This window comes from Antedon mediterranea, chromosome 1 (assembly GCF_964355755.1).
Source record: "Antedon mediterranea chromosome 1, ecAntMedi1.1, whole genome shotgun sequence".
NCBI lineage: Eukaryota > Metazoa > Echinodermata > Crinoidea > Comatulida > Antedonidae > Antedon > Antedon mediterranea.
In genome coordinates this window covers 15,171,197-15,198,741 of record NC_092670.1, presented here as the reverse complement: position 1 = coordinate 15,198,741, position 27,545 = coordinate 15,171,197, and the positions used below count along the sequence as shown (strand labels likewise).

The 27,545-nt window shown below is 32.5% G+C and overlaps 1 protein-coding gene and 1 long non-coding RNA gene across 13 annotated transcripts in view; one reads left to right on the top strand and one right to left on the bottom strand.

Moving 5' to 3' along the window:
- Positions 1–241: 241 nt before the first annotated feature.
- LOC140046901 (uncharacterized) lies at positions 242–6,116 on the bottom strand. Its single transcript, XR_011844882.1, has 3 exons — positions 5,888–6,116; positions 3,895–4,031; positions 242–3,013 (listed from the first exon to the last, which is right to left on the bottom strand). It is a non-coding gene; the product is annotated as an uncharacterized lncRNA (long non-coding RNA).
- Positions 6,117–11,415: 5,299 nt separating this feature from the next.
- LOC140057990 (uncharacterized) overlaps positions 11,416–27,545 on the top strand; it is a 130,093-nt gene continuing 113,963 nt past the window's right edge. For 7 of the 12 annotated variants that reach the window (XM_072103656.1, XM_072103646.1, XM_072103643.1 and 4 more), the window contains exons 1-19: positions 11,417–11,622; positions 12,330–12,566; positions 15,161–15,258; positions 16,705–16,803; positions 17,352–17,540; positions 17,702–17,809; positions 18,534–18,635; positions 18,819–18,854; positions 19,622–19,639; positions 20,288–20,471; positions 20,712–20,848; positions 21,678–21,952; positions 22,476–22,689; positions 22,884–23,009; positions 23,883–23,991; positions 24,464–24,733; positions 25,296–25,485; positions 26,448–26,859; positions 27,336–27,469. In XM_072103656.1, coding sequence (XP_071959757.1) covers positions 11,567–11,622; positions 12,330–12,566; positions 15,161–15,258; positions 16,705–16,803; positions 17,352–17,540; positions 17,702–17,809; positions 18,534–18,635; positions 18,819–18,854; positions 19,622–19,639; positions 20,288–20,471; positions 20,712–20,848; positions 21,678–21,952; positions 22,476–22,689; positions 22,884–23,009; positions 23,883–23,991; positions 24,464–24,733; positions 25,296–25,485; positions 26,448–26,859; positions 27,336–27,469 — 2,994 coding nt within the window. In that variant the 5' untranslated portion in view covers positions 11,417–11,566. Of the gene's footprint in view, positions 11,623–12,329; positions 12,567–15,160; positions 15,259–16,704; positions 16,804–17,351; positions 17,541–17,701; positions 17,810–18,533; positions 18,636–18,818; positions 18,855–19,621; positions 19,640–20,287; positions 20,472–20,711; positions 20,849–21,677; positions 21,953–22,475; positions 22,690–22,883; positions 23,010–23,882; positions 23,992–24,463; positions 24,734–25,295; positions 25,486–26,447; positions 26,860–27,335; positions 27,470–27,545 lie in introns of all 12 variants that reach the window. The other 5 variants (XM_072103641.1, XM_072103638.1, XM_072103640.1 and 2 more) reach the window with 1 other exon arrangement.

Sequence of the window (27,545 nt, the reverse complement as noted above, 5' to 3'; positions counted from 1 at the left end):
TGCTGTCATTGTTGTTTCTCGACAAAGCAGTAGTAAGCCTAAGCACACGCATCATCTGATCGAGAAATTCACTGTTATTTGCTATGATAGCGTTGATCATGTTGCGAGCGTCCTGTTAATGAACAAAAAAACCCAACAACAACAACATAATTTGACGCGATGAATACTGTACTGTTTCTATGGTTACTCATCCATCTCTACTAAGTGCACAGTAAGCAATGTTGATCAAGAAATATAATGGTTATTGTGTATGTCTACCTTTAATACCTTTAAATAATAATGTTTATACTAAATCACAGTCAATCATGGATAGACTTTTAAGAATATTCTTACAAATGAATATACCTTTTCTAATGATTTACTTTATTGCTATATAAACAAAAAACATTGAAAACTGATTTTATTTAAACAAGAATTTAAATCGTGTAATTGGCCTTAATATTAAATAAATTAAAAAACCTAAATGCCACTGACTTCCAATTAAACAACGAAATATATTCAAACTGATTCACTTCACTTCATAACCAATCACAATCATATTTCCACCTTAACTAAACAGCTTTTCAGTATGTAAACAACTATGGCGACTAGATGGAACAAAAAGTACAAAATGATCGAGCCTTTGCCTTAGGTCAAAGTTTAAAAACCCCATATTTTTAGTTCTTCGTAATTTAATCTGTTCATTCCAATTCTAATTTGTATTTTAAGCTCTTTTGGGACAATCTGCTGATTGTTAAAAGTGCTATATAAATTTGTCAACATTAACATTACATTCTCAATTGTTGTTAGTGCTTCTAAATTGAAAATTAAAAAGAGATTTCGAACAATAACTCAAACGCGGTAGTCGAAACCTTACAAATAATGAATGTCTAATTATCTTCTTTTTTTTTAAATGTAGGCCTATATTTCTAAACTAATAATATGCAAATTTAAATTTGCAAAAACTTATACCTACAAATATGATGTTAATTTATTTTGCGCATGCGTTTGTGGTTTTTTTTTTGTGACAATTTTTTCCTGTCGTCGGACCTAATTTCATCGATTAATATTACCTTGGATTCTGTTATCTAGACATACCATTACGTTTTGGGTGTACGGTCGTCGCGGAAAATAGAAATTGATTTTGGGCAACGATTTGGAACAAATAGGCCATGTAGGCCTAATTTCAATTTTTTTCTTTCCAAATTAAGAGATATTTCCCTTCAATATTAATAAGTATCACTCAATAACTATTGAAGTATTCCCCTTAAATTGTATTCACTCAGATAGCAGATTGTTATTATAAGTGTTTCCCTTAGCCTAAGTGTGAACGACCAGTGTATCACATGACCGCTCCTTAGCCTTTATAAAGCCGTGTTCGTGCTGCGTCTGTTTCTATACAATATTTTTATTTTCATGATTATACACCTTCCTGATTATTTACAATGCAGAATATAAGTAATACACAACACTAAAGTACATACTACTAAACAGAAATGATTTACACATACAGTAAGCCGTCTAGTACGAATGAAATTAAAGACAGCGCATTATCCATGCTTACTTATACACATAAAACGTCTAAAATATTACAAACTATTACACACAAGAAGTAACATACTGTAATGCTCTGTTGTAAAACTATTAATAAACATATGTACATGTACATATATACATATGTGAATACCTGTCGAATATTATTAGAGTCTTTGAGACACTTCACACCAACGATTGTATAATTTGAAATTCTACTGTACAATTTTGCTTCAGCTTCGTAAAATATTATATACTTTTTTACGTCTTTACGTTACGTATATGTACGGTGTTTTATCTGTTTTTTCAACAGATGATTCATTCTCAAGCCCAGTTGTTTATCAGTTATGAATACTGACATTTTGTTTAAAATATTTGTTAGTTACGTAGATAAAACTACACACAAGGGAAAATATAGTAATCTTAAATACTGACACAAGCTTAGAAATCATTACAGTGTAACACGTTTCCTGTCATTATTTCATCAACCGAGTCATTTATAGTACAAAAAGCTATCAAGTGTAACGAGCGCGTATGGATTTTTACGCGATAAATAGCAGACGATAATATAGCGAACTCATAATATTACATAATTTATATTTAATAAATTATAAGAGAAACTCTTGGTTAGCCTTCTGGAGAAGGTTTGGTTCAATAAGCTAGATATTATTGTCACACTGTAGTGTACAGACATTAACATTACGTTAAATTATTACTATCATATACATAATTACATAGTTAGTTTACATAGTTTACTCCTAAATGTTAAACTATGTCACAGTACAATTATCAATATTTATAATGTTTAAAGCACCTCTTCAGACTAATGATCATTTACGCGCGATAATTCCTAATTACCAAATATGGGTTCGTGGCATTGCCTGCAATGCCCTAGCATGCGTATATTCAAATTAATAGAAATCAATAATAGCTTCAAATGGCTATCAACAAACGATTATGCAATGTAAATTTAACAAGTTGGCTTACTTGGTGGGGTCTGTACTTCATGAATTGAATCAGAGTTAGGAATTTCATAGTTTTTCAGGGGCTCGGGGAGAGGATCGAGTAAGTGAATCCTGAGACATTTGATTGTTGTCTCAAATAAATCACATAGTTCAACTTATACATTTTAACCTAGGATATCCCACTGACAGTACAAAATTTACTGCGTTAGGTACGTCTATTGATGGTCAATAAAATGTGTAGAGTTGGTGCGTAGCGCCACCTAGAAAATAACACATTTTGATATTAAACACAATATGGTACTTATAGACAAAATATAATCTAATGAACTAACGGTGGCAGAGTTTGTAGGGTTCGGTTCTGGAACTGGAACGACTGCCATTGCATCTTCGTTGTTACAGTTATTTTCAGTACAACATTTTCGGCAGGTTCCGACTTGGATAAACTCTGCACATTCACTTTCTTCCTCGCAATCGTTCGACAATGTGCAACCCCTTTTAAAATTGATGATGCAACTACCCACTCGAGTTACCTCGCTCTGAAAAAAGAACAATCATATATTATATCATTACCATATTTGGGTATATTACATTTTTTTAAACTAGTTTGATAGTGTAGATAGGGCTTTAAAAAAAAGGTTGATATAAATGACAATTGTACTGATGGTACCACGACAATAATAATTATACTGTAAAATAGGAAAAAAACAACAAATAGAAATGACATGCTTCCCCCTCCCTCCCTTAATAGGGACACTTAATTGCTCCTTCTCTGTCTTACCTTAGAATGGGACAATGCATAATAATTGCTTACAGTGGCAGTATAGTATTTTCGGACTCAACAAAGTATCCATTATTGTTCGTTTCGTTCGAAAGGGTTCCCCTTAAAATGGGTCTCCCTTGAATGGAATGTCATATGTAGTATCTTATAATTGCATGTGTACAATTGTTATAAAACAATTGACAAGATAGCCCTAAAGGCAGAGCGAACCAAAAGACAAAAATGTACCCGAGGTAGTTTAAATACAATCCAAATCTGTAATTGTTAGGAGAGGGAAAAGTATTCGATATACCTTCATTATGACACTTGAGCTTGGTTCCCACTAGGACGCAACGCAATGACGTAACACAACGCAAAGTGAATTGACCAATCACAAGAGATGGCTTATTCGCTTGTGATTGCTAACTGTATATAACTTCGCTTGTCATTGGCGTAACGCAATGACGTAACGCAACGCAAAGTGAATTGATCAATTTCAAGCGATGGATTATTCAAATAGACGTGTGATTGGTCAAAACTCGCTTGCGTTGGGCCTACGTCCTTGCCTTGCGTCCTAGTTGGAACCAAGTTTAAGCTTGGTTCCAACTAGTGTGAAGATTACAGCTTTTTAGCCAGACAGAAAAAACTAAATTAACTCACATAACATTTATTTGAGCAATTCAGGATCTGTGGAGAGTATTGTTCAGTAACAGTACACGGTGTTCCAAATTCTAAGTAAGAATCGCAGGTATAGCACTGTAGTGACGTCACTTTATGAAATAATGACAGTAGGCTTACTGCAAAAAGAAAAATATAACCATGAAGACATTTAAGTTCGGTTCACACTGAGGATATCTACATATCTATGTGCCCATATGTGGACATGATGATGTCATATCACTGCCATATTTGGGCAAACACTACAATATGTTTGGGCACATTACACGTTTTTTTTGTCAAACTTAGTTTGATAGTGAAGACAGAGCTAGTGTCAATTTAATTTTAAGCTTACGCGTGTCACTTCGCGTGTAAACTGAATAATACAATAAATAGTTAAGTAAGGCTAGCATCTACCAAACTAGAAATGTATTTTAAATTGGTACAAAATGGTATATTTGAATCCCCTAACTCTCCCTTACACCCTACACACATACGGTACAGCATACACCGTATATAAAGCGATCTGCTATCATTATCTTATGTTCAATCATCAGTAGGAATACCTGCACATAAGTATATGTAAAAGTATCCATCAATTGATAATACAAAATAAGACAGACACTTGCAATTTGATATGCATAAAATGACACTTTAAATGTTAATACTAATTTAAAAAGTATAAAAAATTGCAATTGCAATATATATCTCAAGTCAACATGTCGTGATATAACAGTAATTTAAAACAAGATACAATTACAGTTGAGCGAGTACTTTCAGCTATAAAAACGTAATTTCTTACTCTACAACATAATATCGAGATAGATTGATATTTAAATCAACTTCAAACATTTTTTTTACAAGATTATGTGATGAATACTTGTATTTTGTACATTCATTGCTTAGTATTGGTAATTAGGACGCAACGCAAATCTAATTGACCAGTAACAAACGACAGTTCGGATAGTTCATCGTTTGTGGTTGGTCAAATTACTTACTTTGCGCTTACGTCATTGCGTTGCGTTCTAGTGGGAGCTTTAGTTCTAATACTATGGATGGCAACTGTATTTCAATCAATACATATCGTGCTACATCTAGGATTTTTTAATGTAGATAAACCTAGGCCTTAAACACAGTGCTGAATTAACCCAACGGTTTTTTTTAACGAGGTGGGGAGGAAGGACCGGTCCAGATGGATACGTTTGAATCCCCCTGTCGTATGCAGTTACTTAAATAAATTATTTTAGACATAATTTAGATTATTTTATATGATATAGGCCTATTACATTATCATTTTTTTTAATGGCGGTAATTACGTTAGAGATAACTTTCAGTTACAATACAATTACATAGGCCTAATACCGACCTATTTGTGTACATTTTAATGTTTATTAAAACAATCATTTACGCCCACGTGCACACCACGTGGACATGTCCTACATTAGCATCATAACGTGAGCGCGAACGTTAGCAATATATCTCGTTGTGGCATCCGTTTTATTTGTTTTGTACGTTTAAAAATATAGCAATTACCATAAGGACTCGACGTGTTTTTCCAAGATTTAGTCAAGTTAATTAAAACTGACAGTAGAATATATTAACGGTGCAGACGTACAGTAACTATTTACAAGATCAATGATCAAGAATCATAATAATCATGATGATAATAATGTTATAACATGTAATAACATCCTATAAGTAAGTCTCAATAGCTTTAATAACAGCATCGTCAACTCCAAGAACGTGATGAAAATTGTAATATAACAATTGTCTGCCTATAATTCAAATATAATATTCCGCGCCGTACATTATGCTGACAAAAGCCTATTTTCTAAATCTGTAACATCCTTGGATCTATATCGCTAATGTGTTTATGCTTTTGATTCCTGTATCGTAAACTGTTCTGCATATTTACATACTAAGTAATAAGTCTGAAACAGACAGATATATAAAAACAAATACCAGATCATGAACACATTTTCAAACCGTTACTTACCGAAAATGGCTAACACGTCGCAAAATCTGTTCGCCTCCATGTTCAATTAGAATCGAAACGTCAGAAGAAATTACAACTCAGAATTTGGAGATTGTCAGATTGAAGTCAGTTGGAACGCGTACTCATGAATATTAGAGTGGCTGGGTGTCACGGGACGCACTCCCAGGGGATTCGTGCTCATCAACCTCTCATTATAGCAGTGTGAATGTCATTTTTTTAAACCAATAGACAGTCTGCAGAGCTCAAATGAAAATGTTATCTAATAATATTGAAGATTTTTAGATATATACTGTATACAGTATTGAACGATGAGTATCTATAATAATATAAATTTGTATTGCTTAGCATTCTTATTCATTTCACAGAAACTATATTCCCATATGACGATTTCCTCATTAGTCTCTCATTAAAAAAACTCTTTGTTATCCGCCAACACAGATCGAAAAAAAAAATGTCGGTATGGTAGCCTATATAATTATAATCATTGTACTCGCCCTGTAAACAAAATTCGCGTGTTCGAATCCTTCCAGAAAAAAATAAAATAAATTGGGACTCGCTTTCTGAATTTGCACCGCTCCCCAAAGCTTGATTTCTACTAGGAAGCAACGCATGGACGTAAGCGAAAAGCAAATGACGTAAGCGCAACGCAAGGACGTAAGCGCAAAGCAAGGACGTAAGCGCAACGCAAGAAGGAGGTATCATGCGCAACGCAAGTAATTGAAAAACCAAAAGCGATGGATTTATCGAACTGTCGCTTGTAAATTTGCTTGAGTTGCGTTTACGTCTTTGCGATGTGTTGCGTTCCAGAGGGAACGAGTCGTTAAGCTCCGTTTACACCATCTAGTTTTACAAGAAAAGTGTTATGTTCTAAAAAATGGTAGTGATATGACGTCAACGGGTCTATATGGGCAAATTCCATTTTGTTGTGACACAAAGTTTGATAATGTAGACAGAGCTTTATATTTTTTAGGTAGGCCTACATTATCATAATTCTTAATTTTTGAGGAAAAAAAATACTTTCGTTCTATTTAGGGCCTAAGTCAGATCTGAGTGTGATTTATTTATTTATTTATTGATGTAGGCATACACTGTACTTTTCATTATAATCATTATATATGATATAATATGATTATTATTATAGTCATAAAAATAAAACATTTGCTTGATTAAAATCATTCTGTAATTATTATTATTATTATTATTTTATATTTTTATTAATTTATATTTTATTAATTTAAGTTTCTCCATACCATGTGTCCATTTCATAAATAATTAGCATCTAAAGGCAGTGAAATGCTTTACAAGGTGCACATTCCGACTTATTTATCAAGACAGTTCTGTGGAAGTTGAGTCATGTTGCTAGTTATGATATATTCTGGATTTGAATCAGCTATTGATGATCCGTGACGTTGCTACAATTATGAATATACATCAAGATGCATACGGTAATATTTTATTGGTTATTGTGTATTGTGTTATGTTCTCATAAAATGATATAGCAAGTTATGTAGGCCTCGCTCCGATTGCTATAAAAAAAAATAGGCCTACAGTGCAGTAGATGCATTCATATTTTGGTTTAATTACTACGGCTTACCCGTAGAAAATTATCATAATCTTTATCGGTGTTATCATACTATATTGCACAGTCTCATAAAAAAGTCGTTCCCCAAAGGCATCCCACCCGCGTAATATTACTTGGCCTATATTATTTTGGTTTCAGTACCTTGAATATCTAAACGCTTGACTTCCATTTGGACGTAATCGCGTAGGTCTACACGTCACACCGAAAATGACGGATGACTTCGATTTCTTTTCATAACACGCGATTACAGTATATTGCGTGTATGTTCGAGTTAAGTTGATTTTTATCAGTACAGATATGCTAAACAGATGTTACATAATACAAATACTATCTACAAATGTACTACCTGTATCACATTTAACAACACTAAGTAATACCATAGAGATAATATCTCTATGGTAATACTTGTCCTGTAATTGAGATCGACAGAATTTGAACTTTTATATGCTTGATATGAGTGATGATTATTGAGAAGTGTTATGTGATTGTCTTTGCGCAATTTCAGACCTATATTGTGCGTGATGAGAACTTAAAATTAATAACTGATGATCGTTAAGTATTGTAAGTCGTATGGGTTCGTATTGCACAATAGTAGGCCTACGGATAATGCTTGATATAATTATGGGAAGATGTTTCAAATTTGTTTGCGTTAATCATCACTCATATAACGTTTTCTTGTTTTCGTTAGGGCCTAACCCATTTTCTATTACAATGAAATGACGTATTAGTTCACTTTTAATAGGAAGGTGACAAGAATTATTAATCAAAATCAACAAGAATCGATCATGATTTTGCAATAGTGTTAAATAACTTTGAAAAATCGATTAAAGCATATTCGTTCACACTGATGTGGCTACTGTATATACTGCTGTCTATTAATACTAATACGGAGCTCTCTATTTGCGAACATGTTTCGAAATTGTTATAGGCCTATACATAAACAATTGAATAAAAAAAGGACTTGTGTTAATGTCTTTTTAGTCGTTTGCAATGCAACTCTACAGCTCACTATGTCGGTCGGTTGGTCGGTCGGTCGGTAAACACTAACTTGAGCACGCGACTGCGGCCATCTATGGCCTTGTTTACCCCCTCCCCCCCAACAGCTTAACTATTTTTGTCATTTTCAGGCATGTTAATACTTTACACGTAACATTTTTTGTTGAAAGTGGTTGTTTTTTTGTGAGACATGTTGATAGTGATTTTTTTATAAGATCTATATAACAAATACAATAGTACGAGTGTAACTCCAAATAGAACACATTTTGAGAATTAGATTAGCATGTCTCTTTTTCTATATATATACAGTAGGCCATACACATGTAAAAAAGTGTCACCAAAACAATATTTGAACCAATGAGTGACTGATATGTTTTAACCAATCATGGAGACCTTATCATATTATATCATTTATTTCGACAATATACAGTACAGTACAAAGAGAAAAAACACTACTAACTAAAGTAAACCAATGAGGCCGGATTACCTAAAAGTTATAAATTAAAATAACCGTCGAGTGGCTCTCCCGGGGGCTCTCCACATCGAAATACTTACACAAAATGAATAACACACACAAAAAAAAAATGAATTCCTATAAAATTGAGATAAAACTATAAAATTTTGCAATTGATTTATATAAAACAATTATTGGTAATTTAAATAGATAGAATTAAGAAAACATCTTTAAAATACACATATAGATGTACAGTTTAAAACAGATTGGTAAGATATTTAAGGCTATGCTTAAAACAGTTTATATTAATTAAAAGTTGGTCGCAGAGATCCGCAGGCAGATCTCTGAAAAGTCTCTCAAAAAAGTTAAGGACAGAGTTATGAAATGAATCAGTCCGAGCTACAATTATTACGCAACTCAAGGTTGTTAATATGTCTGCAATTAATAGATAAATATTTAAAAACGTTAACATCATATAATTTGTACATATATTTGGTAACAAAATTAATACATAAATACCTAATACGATTGTTAATGGACATCAGATTAAGGCGTTTCAAACGTTCAGGGTAAGGAACACTGGCTGACCTTGGGACAGATTCAAGAGCAGCGATGTCTTTTTTAAGAAAGAATGGGATCCAGGCAGGGAAACCGTAATCAATATATGGTCTAACTAACGATATATATAGTCGCAATATAATGAATAAATATTAAATGAAATAAATGAAATAAACAAAAATAGTATCGAAAATCTTTTATCCAACCCGGAAAGTTGTTTTTATGTTTTTAGCGTAATAAAGTATGATACTTCAAAATCAGGAACTTACTGATATCAGCATATTTAATCTTGCTGATTTGTGCAATTTTTTTTCTTCAAAATATTGCATTGATTGAATAAAATCGATACCAGCAATAGCAGACTTGATTATCACACTTTATGAATGTTCTCTTATATTGGCTTAATTAAGCTTCAATTAGCGACAAAAGAACTTCAGTCAACCGTTAGCAATCCACAGATAGAATACATATTATACTTCCGGGTTGCAGCTATTTGGCTGCTAATTATTTTCATATAAAAATCATAATTATAGAGCCTTCTGAAAAACTGTCCTTACGCCATACAATGAAACTATAGGATAGGCCTAACTACTGTACTTCTGCTATACTCGCGAATGTGTGTATTATATCAATACACATCATTCTAGATTCATTCATTTTGTAACCCGGAGTCCGGACTGGTTTCAGAATAATAACACATGAAATAATTTATCTTTTGTTATTTTGCCTCCTTATTAGGCTAATAATTCACAGATAATGAATGTTGATCAGTTCAATTATACAAATATTTTCATGAGGTGAAAATAGAACATACTTTCACCAAATGTAAATTGTTCTTTGTATAAATAGAAAATCCGAACATCTTTGTTTTCTATTAAAATCTAATAATGAAGTACGATTTTGTTTGTATTATTATGATTCAGTATAAATAAGGTATATACAATAAAGTGAAAACAAAACCGACGCAGCGGTGACATGAGAAAAAACCAATAGAAAATGTATAAAGTATATGGTATTTCTTCATTTTTACCTATTTTACAAAAGAAAAAAAAAGTCCTATAACATTAAAAGTTAACAAGTTTTCATTACCACATTAAAACATTCTATTTTGTCATTTATCGACTCTAACTACTCTTCTACTCTTATGTTTCGGCCTATAAAGTTTACAAGTCCTAACTGTGATGGTTTTATATAATATTATTATGAAGTACCATTTTGTCGCAATTGTATTCTTCTGTTCCCTGTACATTGAGTGCCCAGTGTGTAGGTTTATATTATGTTAGACTCATTTAAATTCAAACGGATAAAATCGTATGAAGTCAGGTTTTCGCCTGGATGGCGGCTTTAATATAAAAGGTGTGGGGGAATAAATTGTCTATGAACATTTTTAGTTTTGAGCTATACCCGACCTTTCACTTCAGTCGTTCCCACTTTCTCTTCAGTCAGTCACACATCTTGTTTGGATCCCTCCTTAACAAATTCACTATAGTTAAAAATGTATTCTGATGTTTAGTTAATAATGAAAATGAGTACTTTATTTTCATTGATTGAAATTATTTTCATAGATTCTTTTTTAGTATTTATCCGGTGAGGCAAAATAATTGCATTGTAGGCCAATGTTATAATTGACTACTACAAATCCTCCGGTATTCGATTTGAATTACTGTGTAAAGCGTTCAAAAGGCTTAATAACGATTGATTTTATTGAATTTTCTTTTATTCCACCATCTGTTCACTGAAATCAGTAAAATCGATGTAATACTCTACAAAAACTGTCATTACAAAACAACTGTTCTGATTGATTTTCAGCCACTGAAAATACGTTCACTATTTTCTATAGGCACTTTCTAGAAAGTTTTGACCAATCAATGAGCTTCTTTTTTCTCTGATCAATACAAAATCTACGTTAGTATAAAAAACGGTCGGCAGGTATAGAACTGTATAGAACCAAGTTTCCTTTCGCTTGGTTCGAAATCGACGAATTCATCTTCAGTAGAAGATAATTAATATCGTGTTGTTAATTAAGAAAGGTTAGCTTGCCAATTATCGTATAATTTTATTTAAACAAAGGATTATACACCGCGGAGGAATGGCGCCGAAGGCGTTCTTCTTGGCGTTAACATTAAGCCTTCTTTATTTGGCTAGGTAAATATAACTTCATATTTGTATTTTATTTAGTTCTGTTTATGTTATACGTTAATTGTTCGTTCCTAGTCAAGATACATAGGACATTCATTCAACAATATTTAGGCCATTCATTGATATCAAAATATCTTCCTTCTGAGTAGTAGTATCAGCAAGGTAATTCTACTTAATACTAAGTTATTAGTTGTTCCCAACTTAGTATCCTTAACAACAGGGAATGGGAGGGCGGGGCGGTCTTCTGAATCTAGGGACTCGTGGAACACAATTTATAAAATCGCAACAGATATCATAGTTAGGCCTACTAGTTGGATCGAAGTAATCAATTTTCGCGTAATTGATTAAGCTCATAAGGTAATTTAGTTTAGGTTTACACCGTAAAGATTAAAAAATAACACTTGATTTATTTTATTTTGAGAAGAGTACGGTAAGCTTCATCTTTGTTTGGTAATGAAAGAGATAAATATGAATTTAAAGGCTGTAAATATAGTATTTACTGAGAAAAAAAAAAAAAATAGTACATACTACTGTAGTATTATGAATAAAATATTATTAGGTCTGAATGTGTAAATTCTATGCGAAATGATAGAAATATAACGCTGAGGAGAGGAAACAACACGATGGTGTGGAGACAAATGTCACGTCGGGACAAATTTGTCCCTGTTTTTTATTTCACACTTTCCTAATAATTAAATTCAATGATATTTCAGCTGCCAAAGCACAGAGACAATTGTCACTGTGGCTGATACTGGTAACGAAGTAGTGGATGGAGTTGCCCCGCTTGCGCCGGGTGGTCACTGGTGTACAGAGATGGTTCAAGTGAGCCAAGAAGTCGAGCAAGTTGAAAGCGAGACTCAACTCCAAACTGTTACCATTAACTGTGGTGAAACAATAGAAGGTGACTCTAATCTTCAGGAAATAGGAAATGGCCAATGTACAGTTTTGAGGTAAGTGTTTCGTTTCACTTAATCTAATAATAACACGTATGAATTTAATATGACTACTAGGGGAACATTTTTAAAATGAATGCCAGGTTAGGTGTCTGTTTGACAGATTAGGGTGGGGGATGAGTTGTATGTGCGGACAAGCAATAGAATTCGACACAGTCCACACACTTTATTCCACCGTACATCAAGTATATTGTGTGAGATATTTCTACTAGTACTGTAGGCCTATACATATTTACGTAATTTAAAGATATATTGTCTCATAAACAATAATTAAAACATTTTTTTTCAATTTTGCTGAAAATATGCCATTTTAATGACACGTATTAGTTATTCATTTTCACCAAAAAGGATCGAAAAAAAAATAATAATTCACCTGAAAAAAAATAAAATAATTGAAAGCCAAAAAAAAAAAAAAATAGTCAAATTGCTTTTTTGGTTGATTTAAACCGTTTATTTTGGTTTTTCTTAAATATAAATTTTGGTTTTTTTTTCTATGGAAGTGATTACCCTTAAAAGCCCTTTAAACTACAATTTTTTGGGGGTAGAGGGAGGATGGGGAAGGTGGGGTGGGGAGGACAATACAGTCTTTAACTGGTAGTGACTTAAAGGAACATAGTTAGATTTTAATATTGTGTTTTTCTTAGCTGTGTGATTGGGGGAATAAACGATCAAGAGTGGATGAGAGGTCCTTTTTTGTTATTATGATAACCTCAATAAACATAAAAATTTCAAAATGATGATCCACCTTCAATCTTATGAATAATTAATTAATAAACCTTTAATAATTAATGAATGTTCATTGTACGACTGTGGTGATTCTTACTTTTTCAGCCTATGGAAATTAATATCACAATATACATCCTAAATGTGTGTAATATAAATCAATTCCCAGTAGGCCTATAACTGATTGGAATGTTCTATTTGAATAATGCTTCGAAAATCTTAAAACCAATAATTAATCAATAGTACTGATAGGAGGCCCATCAGAGTAATGATTTTTGTACCTTATACGAGAGAGGGCGCGAGGCAAGCTTTCGGCAAAAACTAGCAGCTCACCTGTTGTGTGTGGTTGTGGTGTGAGTTGTTGTAGAGGGGTGGGAGTTTCAACTTTAAAGACTCGGCGTGTAAAGACATTTTTTTCTTATACAATTATTTATGACTCACTGACACTCTATCTATGTATCACTAACTTTTGATCTAAGCCACCATGGTACAACAATACGTTAATTTTTCATTGCGGCAGGCTCATCATATACATTATGATAGATAGAGGGCCCAGGCATACTTTTTTAGGCTAGGCCTTTTTAGGCCTACTACTAGCCTAGGCTACTCGTACTCTACACTCTAGCCTAGGCCTGGGCTACACCTAGAGGGCCTAGCTAGGCCGCTAAATATTATATTCAATTCGACTTCCTGTGCAAAGGGGGCCGTAGCGAGTGGCGCTATACGATCTTTGGTTAGTATAGAGCGCCCATATCTACCTTTTCTATACTGTTCAGTGTTATAACAAATTCTTGGTGAATTTAAATGGAACTAATTGAATATTTATTAGCAACAATTTTACTTTTTTCATTAACAATAACATTCAAAGAAGTTGGAACTGCTTTTTCTTTCAAACTAAACTTAACTTAATTAAATTCAATAATAAAATAATAATCAAATACCCGTCTAATTAATGCTTGAATAACAATATTTAATTTCTTTCTATGTACATTTATTTTTATAGCTTTACATATTAACATTAAAAATTAGTTAAAACCCTTATTTTTATAACACTTTATCTTGCCAGTACCCATACTTACTAATTATAGTTAATAACAATATGTAAAATATTAATTTATTTATTTCAAATAATCAATTATTATTGATGTTTGTTATAGTTAATAACAATATTTACAATATTAATTAATTTATTTCAAATAATCAAATATCCGTCTAATTAATGTTACCTGGAATTGTATCAAGAATTAATATATCATTTTTGTACAGTCCAATTTACAATGATTTTATATTTTAATTTATATATGATAAAAATAATATGACATATAGGGTACATTGCAATAAATTACATTAATTAATCACATTACAATTAATAGCCTATTATACATTGGATAAAACACATAAATTATTTTGTTTTAGCATTAGTAGACCTAATTTAAAACACTTGCAATGTTGTTGTTGTGATCCTGAAAGAGAAAAAATATACTGTATGATTACAAATGTTTATTTTGATTCTCTACAAAAAACGTTTCTCGGTTGTAAAAGACTCATTGGGCGCTCCATAGCTGCGGCCGGAATGCATCGCGGCCGGAATGAATCGCGGCCGGAGTGAAGCGCGGCCGGAGTGAAGCGCGGCCGGAGTGATCTGTATTCAGCCTAGTACGAACAGCCTATTATTAATTAATATATATTCAATGAAAATTGGCCGCTTATTAATTAATTTTCATAACGATCCCATTTTGATGAAGTTTCATATTTTAGTGAAGAAAAACTGCCTCTAGCATACCTGGATAAAGTGGCATAACTCTATTGAAAATGAGAAACAAAAACACCCCTCTATGTCTAATTGATTAATCCGATTATTGATTTAGGGCTGTGGCTGTGGACGTTGATGTTACCAACACTGAAGTAAATGAAGTCCCTCAACAAGTTTGCTGTGCAGGTTGGCAAGGAGAAAACTGTGATGAACGTAAGTATTCATTTTTTTTTAGATGCCTTAATTCATTCGAAAAACATTTAATGTTGGAAAATTAAAGATATAATGTCCCCTAAAAATGAAATGAAAAATGAAGATTAATTCAATTTAACTTTGAATGAATAGTCCATTTTGCAGCTTTCATAAAGTTAATCACTTTTGTAGAAAAAAACAATGTTTTCACTTACTTCATAAAAAAAGACAAAATAAACTGTTAACTTCATCCAAACCCCAATTTTTGGTCAAACTAGTGAATAACTATTATGTAACGTTATAATTGCATATTAAAAAAAAATGTTAAAACATTATTTTTTCAAAGCTATCAAACACGAACTTAAATATTAATATAAATTGAATATAAAAGGGTTTCACAATGTAAACACCTAGGTGTTAAAATTGATGAATGTCTAGCCTGGAACAAACATGTTGAGCTTATTAAAAACAAAGTTCTGCCAGGTTTGTTCTATCTTAAAAAAGCTAGTTGTTTGTTGCCAAAGCATCTCCAGATAATGCTATATAAAACAATTATAGCCCCCCCCCCCCCCCCATTTTGACTACTGTAACATCGTATGGTGCAGATGCAATAAACATCTAAATCATACATTTCAAGTGCTTCAAAATAGGGCAGCAAAAATAATCACTAAAAAAAGCAAGTATGATTCAGCTACAGGCACTTGAAGAACTAAATTGGAATAATCTTGAATGGAAACTAACCTACAACGAAAAGTCTTAATGTATAAAGTAACAAATGACTTAACTCCGACTTATCTATCAAATAAATTTACTCAAAGCAAATCCTCATATAATACAAGATCTAAAAATGACCTGTGTCTAGTAAAGCCAAACACAGAATATAAAAAGAAAAGCTTTTTTTACTGTGGAGCCAAAATTTGGAACGAAATTGATATAAACACAAAAAATGCACTTTCCCTAAACAATTTCAAAAGATTAATTTCTTCTTATTTTAAGACTGTTTTTTGTTGTAGTGAGTTTTATAATTTTTTAACTGTTCTGTTTTAATTTTATCTACTAACTAGAAAATCTATTAATTCATTAATATAAATTGTTGTTATAATTTTTTCTTTTTCAATGTATAATTTTCTTGTTTGCTCATCAGTTTGATAATTGTGATATTGTAGTTTTATTTCTTTCATACGGCCTCATGGAAGAACACATTTTGTTTTAAAAATAAAGATTTTATTATTTTTTTTATTATATTTGTTATATTATTTGTTATAATTTTCAAGCGGAAGCATTCCTGATGTGGAGTTTTCTAGAACTAGAAAACTCAGATATTTGAGTTTTCTAGGATCTGATATTACATCCATATGACATCAATAAATGTGTTGTTTCATTAAAATATGTTAAATTTTTCTAGAATCTTTACTGTAAAATAGTAACTGATCATCTGTACACGATCATTTTTTTTTCCATTAACAGCTGTATGCTCGTCATCATGTCAGAACGGAGGTGTGTGCGATGAACCAGATCATTGCAACTGTGACACCACTGGCTATACAGGAGAGTATTGTGCACAACGTAAGTAGCATGAGAGAGGATGCGGGAAAAACATTACATCCCGCTCAAACTATTTATTTTTGTTTTATTATTCATTTTTGTTTTATTATTCATTTATTCAAAAGTTCTGTCAAATACAAAAAAAAGATATAGAGTAAAAGGTGAGGAAAGACCAAACACCTTTTAATGCTATTTAATCAACCAAAGAGAAACAAATAAAACACAAAATTGACTAACTGCAGGGGTTGTGCTTAGGGTTGTTTTTAACTGGCTTGCCTGGCTATTAAATCTGTTTTTCTTACTGAACATTTAATTTCACTGGCCATCAATAATGTTAACACAAAATTTGAAGTACTTCCCACTCTCTGCATACAGTCTATGCTCAATTGAGGTAATCAAATGCTGACAATGCCTGCCAGTCCTCAATAACTACATTGAAAACATTGTACAAATATGTGTTAACATAATAAAGTAGTTTATTCTTCATTAAAGAGCCTATAGATAAATTGAAATTGCAAATATTTACATGCATGTCTGTAGTCACTTTGTGTTTATTCTCTTAATTTTAGCTCTATGTGATCCAGAATGTGGTGAAAATGCAGAATGCACCAACCCGGGTGAATGTACATGTAACACTGGCTACGATGGAAGTCCTTGTCTTCCAGTTTGTGACCCAGCTTGTGAAAACGGTGGTGAATGCATTAGCCCTAATGATTGTCGGTGTACAGAAGAATTTGAAGGCTTGACTTGTTCTGATCGTAAGTAGCCAAGGGTTTTTGTTTCAGTCTAGAGCAGCACTAATAGGCCTAGTAGCTGATGATAATTTGTTTGGGCAAATTCTCCTACCAACAAGCAAATTTCATCTACACTTTAATAAAACCGTATCAGGCATGAATTTATTATCACTTTTTTTGTAAAGGTATTACAGATACAAGTGCATGTGACCAAGATTGTACACATGGAGAACTAAGTGACGGATGTATTTGCATTTGTAATGAGGGCTGGAGTGGTATTCTGTGCAATGATCGTAAGTATTATAGGATGAATTTACCCAAGTCAATCTAACAACAGGATGCTGAGCTCTATTAGATCAATGGTTTTATGTGTGGTTGTGACACGACCAATTACACGCCCCTAAACAGAAACCAGAGAATAATGTACTTGGTATGTAACAGTAACTAGTATGAATTTGTAGAAGCCAATCGTAAGATCAAAGGACTGGAAGTTCCTATCTCAGCATCCTGTTATAGATTGCCTTGATTTACCTGATTAACTGTATATTTAAAAATGTTTCCTCTTTGTACCCAACCTCTTCCCCATCCCTCACCCCTCATGTTACTGTACATACAAAACACAAATTGGGTTTGTTTAAATGACTCATTTTGTGACAAGTTTCTATTTCAGAAGTAATTCCAGGGTATTAATTTCAATTGACTACATAAATCATTGTCTATTCATTTCTGTAAATGACAATGTATTATAATCCTGCAGTACATGCATTTGAAATTGCCAGTTTTTTTACGCTGAAATTACGGTTTTATTAGAGAACCGTCTGTAGGCAGGACCTAGATGGGAAGTTAGCGTACCATCTAGTATATAAACATGTTTGCATGGACTAGATGTTGAGAACCAAACATTGTGTTGCTGACTAACAAATTATGTTTTCATGGATGATCTAAATTTTCCTATAGATTGTGAAGGTTTTGCATGTTTCAGTTTTTCACAAATGATATTTGATTATCTTCTTTCAGCAATCTGTACAACACCATGTGAAAATGGTGGCATTTGCGTCCAACCGGAAACATGTGGATGTACACAAGGTTACACGGGTGCATACTGTACTGAAATTGACAGTAAGTTTTGAAAATTCAGTATACTCCTTATCATGTGTATAAATCTTTGTTTTTAAAAGCTTGATTTTGTAACACTAAATTTTTGTGTTTTTTTATAGCATCGTGAAGAACTTTTTAAACATAGTTTATGTAGTAAATAAATTTCTTTTAGATGAATAAATTCTTTTTATTATTTGTTTTTAGGTAACATTAATGGTGATGGAAGTGGTATCTTTGATAGTAAGTTACGTGTTTTTTATTGGCTATTGGGTAGGATGATGATAATGGCAATACCTACTTTTAACACGTCAAAGGTGTCTTTTGTCATGGCTGTGCAAGGCCATAAAAGAAAAACCAAAAATAGAAGAAGAAAGACACTAAAATAGTTGTCAACTTTACATCAATCATAGAGATATTATAGTTCACTATAATATCTCTATGCATATATATATGGTTAAATTAAACGGTGTTTGTTTTATGCAAAATATATATACTGTGTAATTTTTATATAAAAAGAAAAATGCAAGCATACTTTAAAAGAATAGATCTTTAAAGACTACCATAATTGTCATTGAAAGTGTTTCCGAGACAAGTTCTTTTTTAAAAAATAAGTTGATAATGTTTGTTTTATAAAATGTCTTCTTCAAATTTGGATACAATTTTAAAATTAGACATACAGTACCGAAGAGGTGTGGGGGATGTTTTATCATTAATTTATTCAGGGTTTTGAAATGTAACTATAGGCCTATCATCAAACTTTTCTGTTAGTTATTTTGAGATAGAAGAAGGCAGTGGTGGAATTAAGGAGAAGCATTTAACCTAGACCTAGGAAAGATCTCTTTGGGTGGGAAGGAGAGATTTTTATGTTTTATGACACCATTTATATAATTATTCTGCGTAAACAATGTTATAGAAATTGAGAAAGTGTAGTATGAACCCTGTTTCACGCATTATAGATTTTAGTATTTTGTTTTTATAATATTAATTAATTTCTTCTTTTTTTCTAGGTTTTAATGACAGCCGTAGTAAGTAATAACCAATTTTTATGCTGCAATGTAGGCCATATAAAAAGGGGTACATGGAAAAATTGTTTTCCTCAACAGAAATAATTATAGTATTCATTCACATTCAAAATTACCATATACAATTGATAAATTTACAAAAATATATTTATTAAAACAAACATCAATTCCATAAAAAAGTACCTTTCTGTTAGTATACAAACAATAAATTAATTTTTTGTTTTATAACACACCTACTTTTATTTAATTTATTTATCGTAAACCATTGACGAATGCTAGACTCGGAAGCTAGGCCATTAAAAAAGGCAGTGCTCTAAATTAGAGTAGAACAGTTTTAGATGAGTTGATTTCCATATCATTAACAATTGTCGTGTTGCAAAATTAGATTAGATACAACTTTTTCAAATGTAACGTGATGCGTAATTGACCAATGAAATTGCAAGAATGCAATCAGGTTTGTTATAAAACTAAATACCGCATGACACGTGATGCGTAATTGACCAAAGCAACATTGGCCTACTGTATTCTATTTAATTAATCAATGGGTGTGTCCTGTCAAAAAGTGCTCTGGTTGAAACCTCACCAACCGTGCTAGTGGCTATGGCCCTGCTTATTTTTGCTAATGATAACACTACTATTTTTGCAATTTAGTTTGTACAGCTTGCTGTAATTCACATTACCGTTCATTTGATGGCCGAGTTGTCATTTTTCCTGGAAAATGTACCTACAGTCTGGCTTCCTATGAGGGTGATCCAGACCATTTTTCAGTTGATATAATAACCGATTATGACTGTGATAATTCTGGAAATATTTGCAGATATGCAGTCTGTATCACGTAAGTCACAAAGTATCAATAATAATATTACTATTACTTGGCAAAATGCTAAGAAGATTAAAGTATAATTTCCACAACGACGCAACAAAAGAACATAAATGAAACACAAGATATTTGACCACAAAACGATGGAACATCAGGTGTTGCATCATGATTGTTCAAATGACATGCATTGATTCCTAGTGGGAACCAAGCTCTATGTACAGTACTTGCTTTAAATGTTTTTTTTCCCTTTTAAAGATATGAAGGAATGGAGTATATGCTGTATCCAGGCAAGGTGCTTACTGAAAATAGAGTCGAAAAACGAATTCCACGTACAGAAAATGATGTCACCATTGTTTCCCTCGGCGTTTACTTGATTTTCCAATCTAATGATGGTACGTCATTATACTTATACAAATATATACTTATTATATACTTATATTATAACAGTCCATTTAGCCAGTGCTTAACCGTTGCCTGCCTTAAAGTCTCAATCTTGTCTAAGTACATTCACTTGCACTAAAGAAGGGCTGGTGTAAGCTCTGATTTTTTTTTTCTGGGTGTTTCACCGTCCTTTGATTTGATTTGATTTGATCACTTTATTTCAGAATATATATTCCATATATACTGTACAACAAAAAATAATACAAAACGGAAAATCAAACTAAAATAGAATTTTTTCCCACTTAATGTAGAGATTTGAATATCATAACAAATAGTTTTAGCCTTTTGCTTATTTCATTTGTATCTCCATAGAGATCAGCCATTTATATATACATCATTTTAATTTTTTCAGTAATTTGCCTTTGGAATTAAATATATTATATTTTCTCATCTTTATCGTTTCAAATTAATTAATTAAAATTTCAGTATATCACCGGGCGGTTTAGAACTAATGTTCTTTGCCTGTCGTGTTTATATATTATATTAATGAAATGTATTATTTGTAACTCGTACTTACTTTTTTAATACCTTATTCATTTGTTTTATTATTGAATGAAAGAAAGAAAATAAATGTTTACGTTGAGTTGAGTTGAGTTGAAATATATTTGGCCCCCTCCCCATCCTAATCTTTTTCTAGTGGCTGTGTGAAGACCATTCTACATACTCAAAATTATTTGATTAATTATGATCAATTTTCCTAATTTGTACGAGTCACATATTCTTTGATCTAACTGTATTATTAATTCAGTTTAAAATGACGCAAATTTAATTATTTTTTAGGTATAAAAGTATCATTCGATGGACGAGCTGGTGTATACGTGCAGATGCCAGAAATCTATCAAGGCACAATGAACGGACTTTGCGGGAACATGGATGGTGATCCTGAAAATGACTTGAACATGAATCCATACTCTTTCGCAGCAGCTCAAAGTGATTATGAGTTTGGTAATACGATGAAGGCTGCCCCGAGAACGGATTGTGTTGATTTACCACTATACCCAGATCATCCTTGCCAAATACTTGTGGACACCGCTCAAAACCAACTTCTTAGTTTGGTAAGAATTATTATCTGATACACAAAAATAACACAAATGTAAACAAAATCTAACAAATTACTACATGGATATTTCCAGAATATTGGCACCAAGTTTCAGCCTTACACATGCTAGTTTGTAAATGGCGTGTTAAAAAAAAATAACTTTTACTAGTACTATACTAAAGATACCTGGAAGTACACCCTCTATCTTGTCAATTATAAAGAGTCAATTCAGAAAAATTAGTACTTTAAATATAAAATATTGTTAGTTGAGTATTAACTCAACGCTTAAAATACAAAATACTTAAATCTTCAATGGATCCACAAAATGATAATGTGCTTAGAAGCTATATAAATGCAAGTGTTATTATGGACAAACTATGCTCAACGTTAAGTGTCAAAATTGAATACAGTATTCATCAATGACAGCCACTTGCAGAAGAAGAGGTCTACAAGATCAGTAATGGTAACGTATAAAAAAGAATGCAAAATGAAGCACTGATTATCTGATTTATTTTGTTCATAATTCTATTTCTTTCCAGGCTGTTGAGCGTTGTAATTATATTTATTCTGACGTATTTGAGGCTTGTCATGCCCTAGTGAGTCCGGAACCATTCTTTGGTGTTTGCATGTACCACATGTGCCAGTGTAATATCACTGCTGGAGAGCGATGCGAATGCGAATCATTCACAGAGTACTCTCGTATTTGCGGCACAAAAGCGGTCAACTTGAACTGGAGGAGTCCCACATTTTGTGGTATGTCAGGTTTATCAACTTACATTTCAATTCAGAGCATATTCTTTAAATCACTATATAACACATACAAATCAAATTCTTTAGTAACACAATTCATTATTCTCTACTAAAACAAAAATTGAAACAAAACTTTACACACGTTCTGACAATAAAGCACAATTTTCTCTTAGTGGATATAAACATTTTTTTTTCAGGTATATCGTGTGATAGCAATATGGTGTACAGTGAATGCGGTACAGCCTGCCCTCGCACCTGTGAAAATGCGGACTTTGAAAGAGAATGTTTGGAGTTCTGTGTTGATGGTTGTGTCTGTCCACAAGGTACAAATGTTACATTTGAAAATGCTTTTTATATTTATCTACTTATTAGAGAAATGATAGCTTTCCACAATTTAAATGTGAATAAATTTAAATAACCTACTGAGTTAAGAACCAATCCCTATTTGGAAAATGATGTTCCCTCTTTTGAATACTGTATATGCCGTAATTTTTGTGAATTTCTCCATTTTAAACCTTACTACAAAAATCCCTGTAATCGGGGAACTGTGATTGACAATACTTCCGCCATGGCCATTTCGCAGTGGAAGGTTTGCGAAAAAATAAAGATATATCGAAATATTATTTTAACTAGTTCAGTAGGCTTACTTCTGTAAATGTAAGCCTACATAATAGACTTTGTTTACCTTACAGTACAGCTATTAATTACTGCTTCGTTCCCATGCGTAACCTTTTGTAGCCTACACGTGGGGCATTTTTTTATGATCGCAAACCCATGAAGTATTGTCCTTTGATCGCAATCCCACGCGCTCCCACGAAAGGTATTGTTTTTTTTATCGCATTCCCACGTGATGCCACAGTAAGGTATTGTTTTTGGATTGCGATACTACGAGAGGCTTAGTCCTAGGTAGGTACTAGATGTTCAAACTACAGTACTGAGTACATTCGCGAAAAAACCAAGTGATTGGTAAATTGCGAAAAATTCTGTACGCAAAAATAATGGCATATTATTCCCAAAATTTAATTTCTTGTTTGTTTACTTTTTCACATTAACTTTTTGAAAATAAAATATATGATATAATTAATATAGAACAAAAACAAGTTGTACTAAGATTTTATGTGATGTAAAACGATGAAGTGACATAAAATTAACACATTGATAAAATCTAAAAATGTATAAATTATTTCTCATTTCAGGAACATATTTTGATGGTGAGAATTGTGTTGAACGAAGACAATGTCCATGTTTACTCAATGATGAACTGTACCCAGCACAAACAACGTTAGATGCTGAATGCCGCTCATGGTATTTAATAATTTTTTTTAAATATATATCCTGGATTTATATAGCGCCTAATGTTGTGAAACCTCTAAGCGCTGTAAATATAAACAAATACCCAAAAACATAGGCTGGTTTACACTAAACAAATTTGATTGCATAAAGCTAAATAAACATTCAGGTAAAATGGTTTTCATAGGGGATCAAAGGTCACATTTTTTATTGAACAGGGGACCCTGTAAAGTCTCTATGATGAGAGGCCTGTTTTTTTTTGTTTCAAGATGAGCTGAGTTGTTACTGGGCATGTTTAATTGCCCTGGTACTAAACTGACCATCATAGTAATCAAATAGCTCCAAACTATACGTTTTATCAAGGTTCGCATGTATGAAAACATGTAATAAATCGGCAGATCAAACTATGTTACAAATTGTTTTAAAAAGCGTATTAATCTATAAAAACAAAACAATTGAATAATACACCTATTTAAATCTTGTTTAGTACATGTGATAGTGGTACTTGGCAATGTACAGATACTGAATGTGATGGCCGTGCCTCAATTATCGGCAGTCATTTCTTCACAACATTTGATAACGTCCGTTATAGACTGAGAGGAAATTGCCAGTACATTTTAGTTCAATCAGTGAGCGATGCATCCATTGAAACACCATTCCATATTTGGATTGACATGACACAATGTGCTCAGCAAGTCGTGACGGTGTCTTGCATTTCGTCAGTTTCTATACGTATTTATGGTGACAGTGTATACAAGTAAGTTTTATTCATATAAAGCTCTGTCTACACTATCAAACTTTATGTGACAAAAAAATGTAATGTGCCCATATATGGACATGATGATGTCATATCACTACTATATTTGGGCATATCACTACTATATTTAGGCACATCACACTTTTTGTCAAACTAGTTTAATAGTGTAGACAAACCTTAATATGGAGCTTTTTATTCGCGATGGCCTACGACCAACAACGTCAATCAATGTGATGTGCCCATATATGTACATGATGATGTCCTATCACTACTATATTTGGGCATATCACTACCATATTTAGGCACATCACACTCGTTTCGTCAAACTAGTTTGATAGTGTAGACAAAGCTTAATATTATTATAATATGGAGCTTTTTATTTGCGATGACCTACGACCAACAACGTCAATCAATGTACTGTAATAACAATATGTATGATTACACAAGAAAGCTTGCTAATTAGTTGCATAAACAGGTTTAAAGAGTAAACAAAATGTAGTTACTGCAATAACTGCAGTAGAATAATTTATACGTGATACCTTAATTGTATCTCATTTCATAGATTACGTTCCAATTCTGAACTTCTGAGAAACAATGAAGTCATTGGAATTCCGACAACAGAACAAAGCATGGTTCAAGTGAGATGGGTATCTGACGAGTTCATTCGCATTGAGACGCCTATAGGTGTCCAGATCCTTTGGGATGGTGAAAACCAACTGTTTGTCCGACTCTCGCCTTCATGGAGAGAATTGGTAAATTTATTTTGTATAATAATTCAATTTAATTAAATTCTTTAATAACACATGTGAAAAAATTTCAATTTCAAGAAGGTAAGTAACAAAACAAACAAATAAAAACTATCAAAACTTTCAAAACACATTAATTATGCCGAAAACGAGGTGCGACAATGCTTGATGCACAATAAATCCATCATAGATAATAAGCTAATGATACAGTTTGGTAATGGCCTAGCTACTGCATTTTTCTTGATTTTCTTCCCCCTTATCGCAACCACGGTCGTAATTTGAGAATTAATAATAATTTGTTGAAAACAATCCACCATCCCTACCACAGAATAAATTGTCTAAGATGTAGTAGTTTTATTATCGTTTGATTCTTGGCATTTAAAACTTTTTTTCATATTTTAATATTCTTGTTTTACTGTTTCTGTCCTTTTTTCCTTATTTCATAGGGTTTTTTTTTAATGAATGAATAAATACTAGCAGGTACTTGTCCAACAGACAGGCACCATGATAAATTAAGTACACACTGTATGTTCTAGAGAAAGTAGAGTATAACAAATATGCATAGTATATATATATATATATTATAATGTGCTCTGGATTTATGTTGTGAAACCTCTCCTAAGCACTGATCATACAGTAGAAACTGAGGGGAAAAAATTGAAACATATATTTTGTACAACTTTGCCGTTCTGATAATAGGCTAATGGATAAATGGAATTAAACGGCTCTGTATCGGAATTACAGTTTAGGAGAAGATAGAGGAATACATTTTGGCTTAGTGCTATTATAATATAGATACCTGTAATATTGAAATAATTAAGTTTGTTTGTAAAGTACCTAATGTTTCCATCCTACTGTAGTTCTTTTAACTTCTATTGTTTGTCTAAATTTACCAACTTTATATTTCTTCTTGTTTTACAATGTTATACGGTTTTGTTGCAATACTAAAGATTTTATTATTATTATAGGTCACTGGTTTGTTTGGCAACTTTGACAGCAACCAAGATAACGATATGATGACACCTAGGAACTCTGTTGCCGTGCAACCTTACCGCTTCGCAAACTCATGGAAGAATTCTGGGTCTTGCCCGGATCTCGGTGATGCTGGCTATGGCGGACTAGGAGGTGTTTGTGCAATAAATGCACAGATGTACAGGCAGGCAACTACACTGTGTAGCCAACTTCAGAGCGAGACATTCTCCAGTTGCCACAATGTTGTAGGCATTGAAGAGTTCATTGAAGACTGCCAAAATAGTGTGTGTGCTTGTTGGTCAAGAGTGTCAGTAGGGAACGAATGTGAATGTATGGCATTTGCAGCATATGCTCATAGATGCGCAGTTGCAGGAATTGTACTTGATTGGCGGACCAGTGAATTTTGCGGTAAGTGCATTTTTTATTTTATCTATCTAGATGTGACAAAAGCCCATGGGGTTTTCTTTGTGTGTCAATTCATCTAAGGGAATCTGTCCTACATTTATTTATATCATTTAGGGACCATGTCAACATTATTCTACTGCAGTTACTGCAGTAACTACATTTTGTTTACTCTTTAACCTGTTTATACAATATTTTTGTTTTGTTTATAAACATACTGTTTATTGCAGAACTCAAAAAACTGCAGTGTAAAATGTAGTTACTGCAGTTTAATAATTTTATCGTGATCCTTTATATTGTTTATATTTTTAAATATTGGCTATAAAAATGAATCAAATTAACATTTGTGTGTGTTTATTTTTTCTTATGTTTATGAGTTATAATATTTTTTGTTTTAAAATGTTGTTATGTTCATATCAGATTTCAATTAGTAATATTCAGAATGCATTTTTTATTTTATTTTAATTTGTTATATTGTCTAGAGCATGAATGCCCAGAGGGTAAGGTATACAGAGAGTGTGGAAGAAGCTGTGATGTAACATGCCATGAATTATCAATTAGTAATGAAGACTGCGTTGAAGAATGCATTCCTGGATGTCAATGTGCCGATGGAACTGTAAGTGACAGTGCTCTACCATAAAAAAATCTAAATAAAAATCCTGAGAGGCATCACGTCTTTCTAGCAATATCAT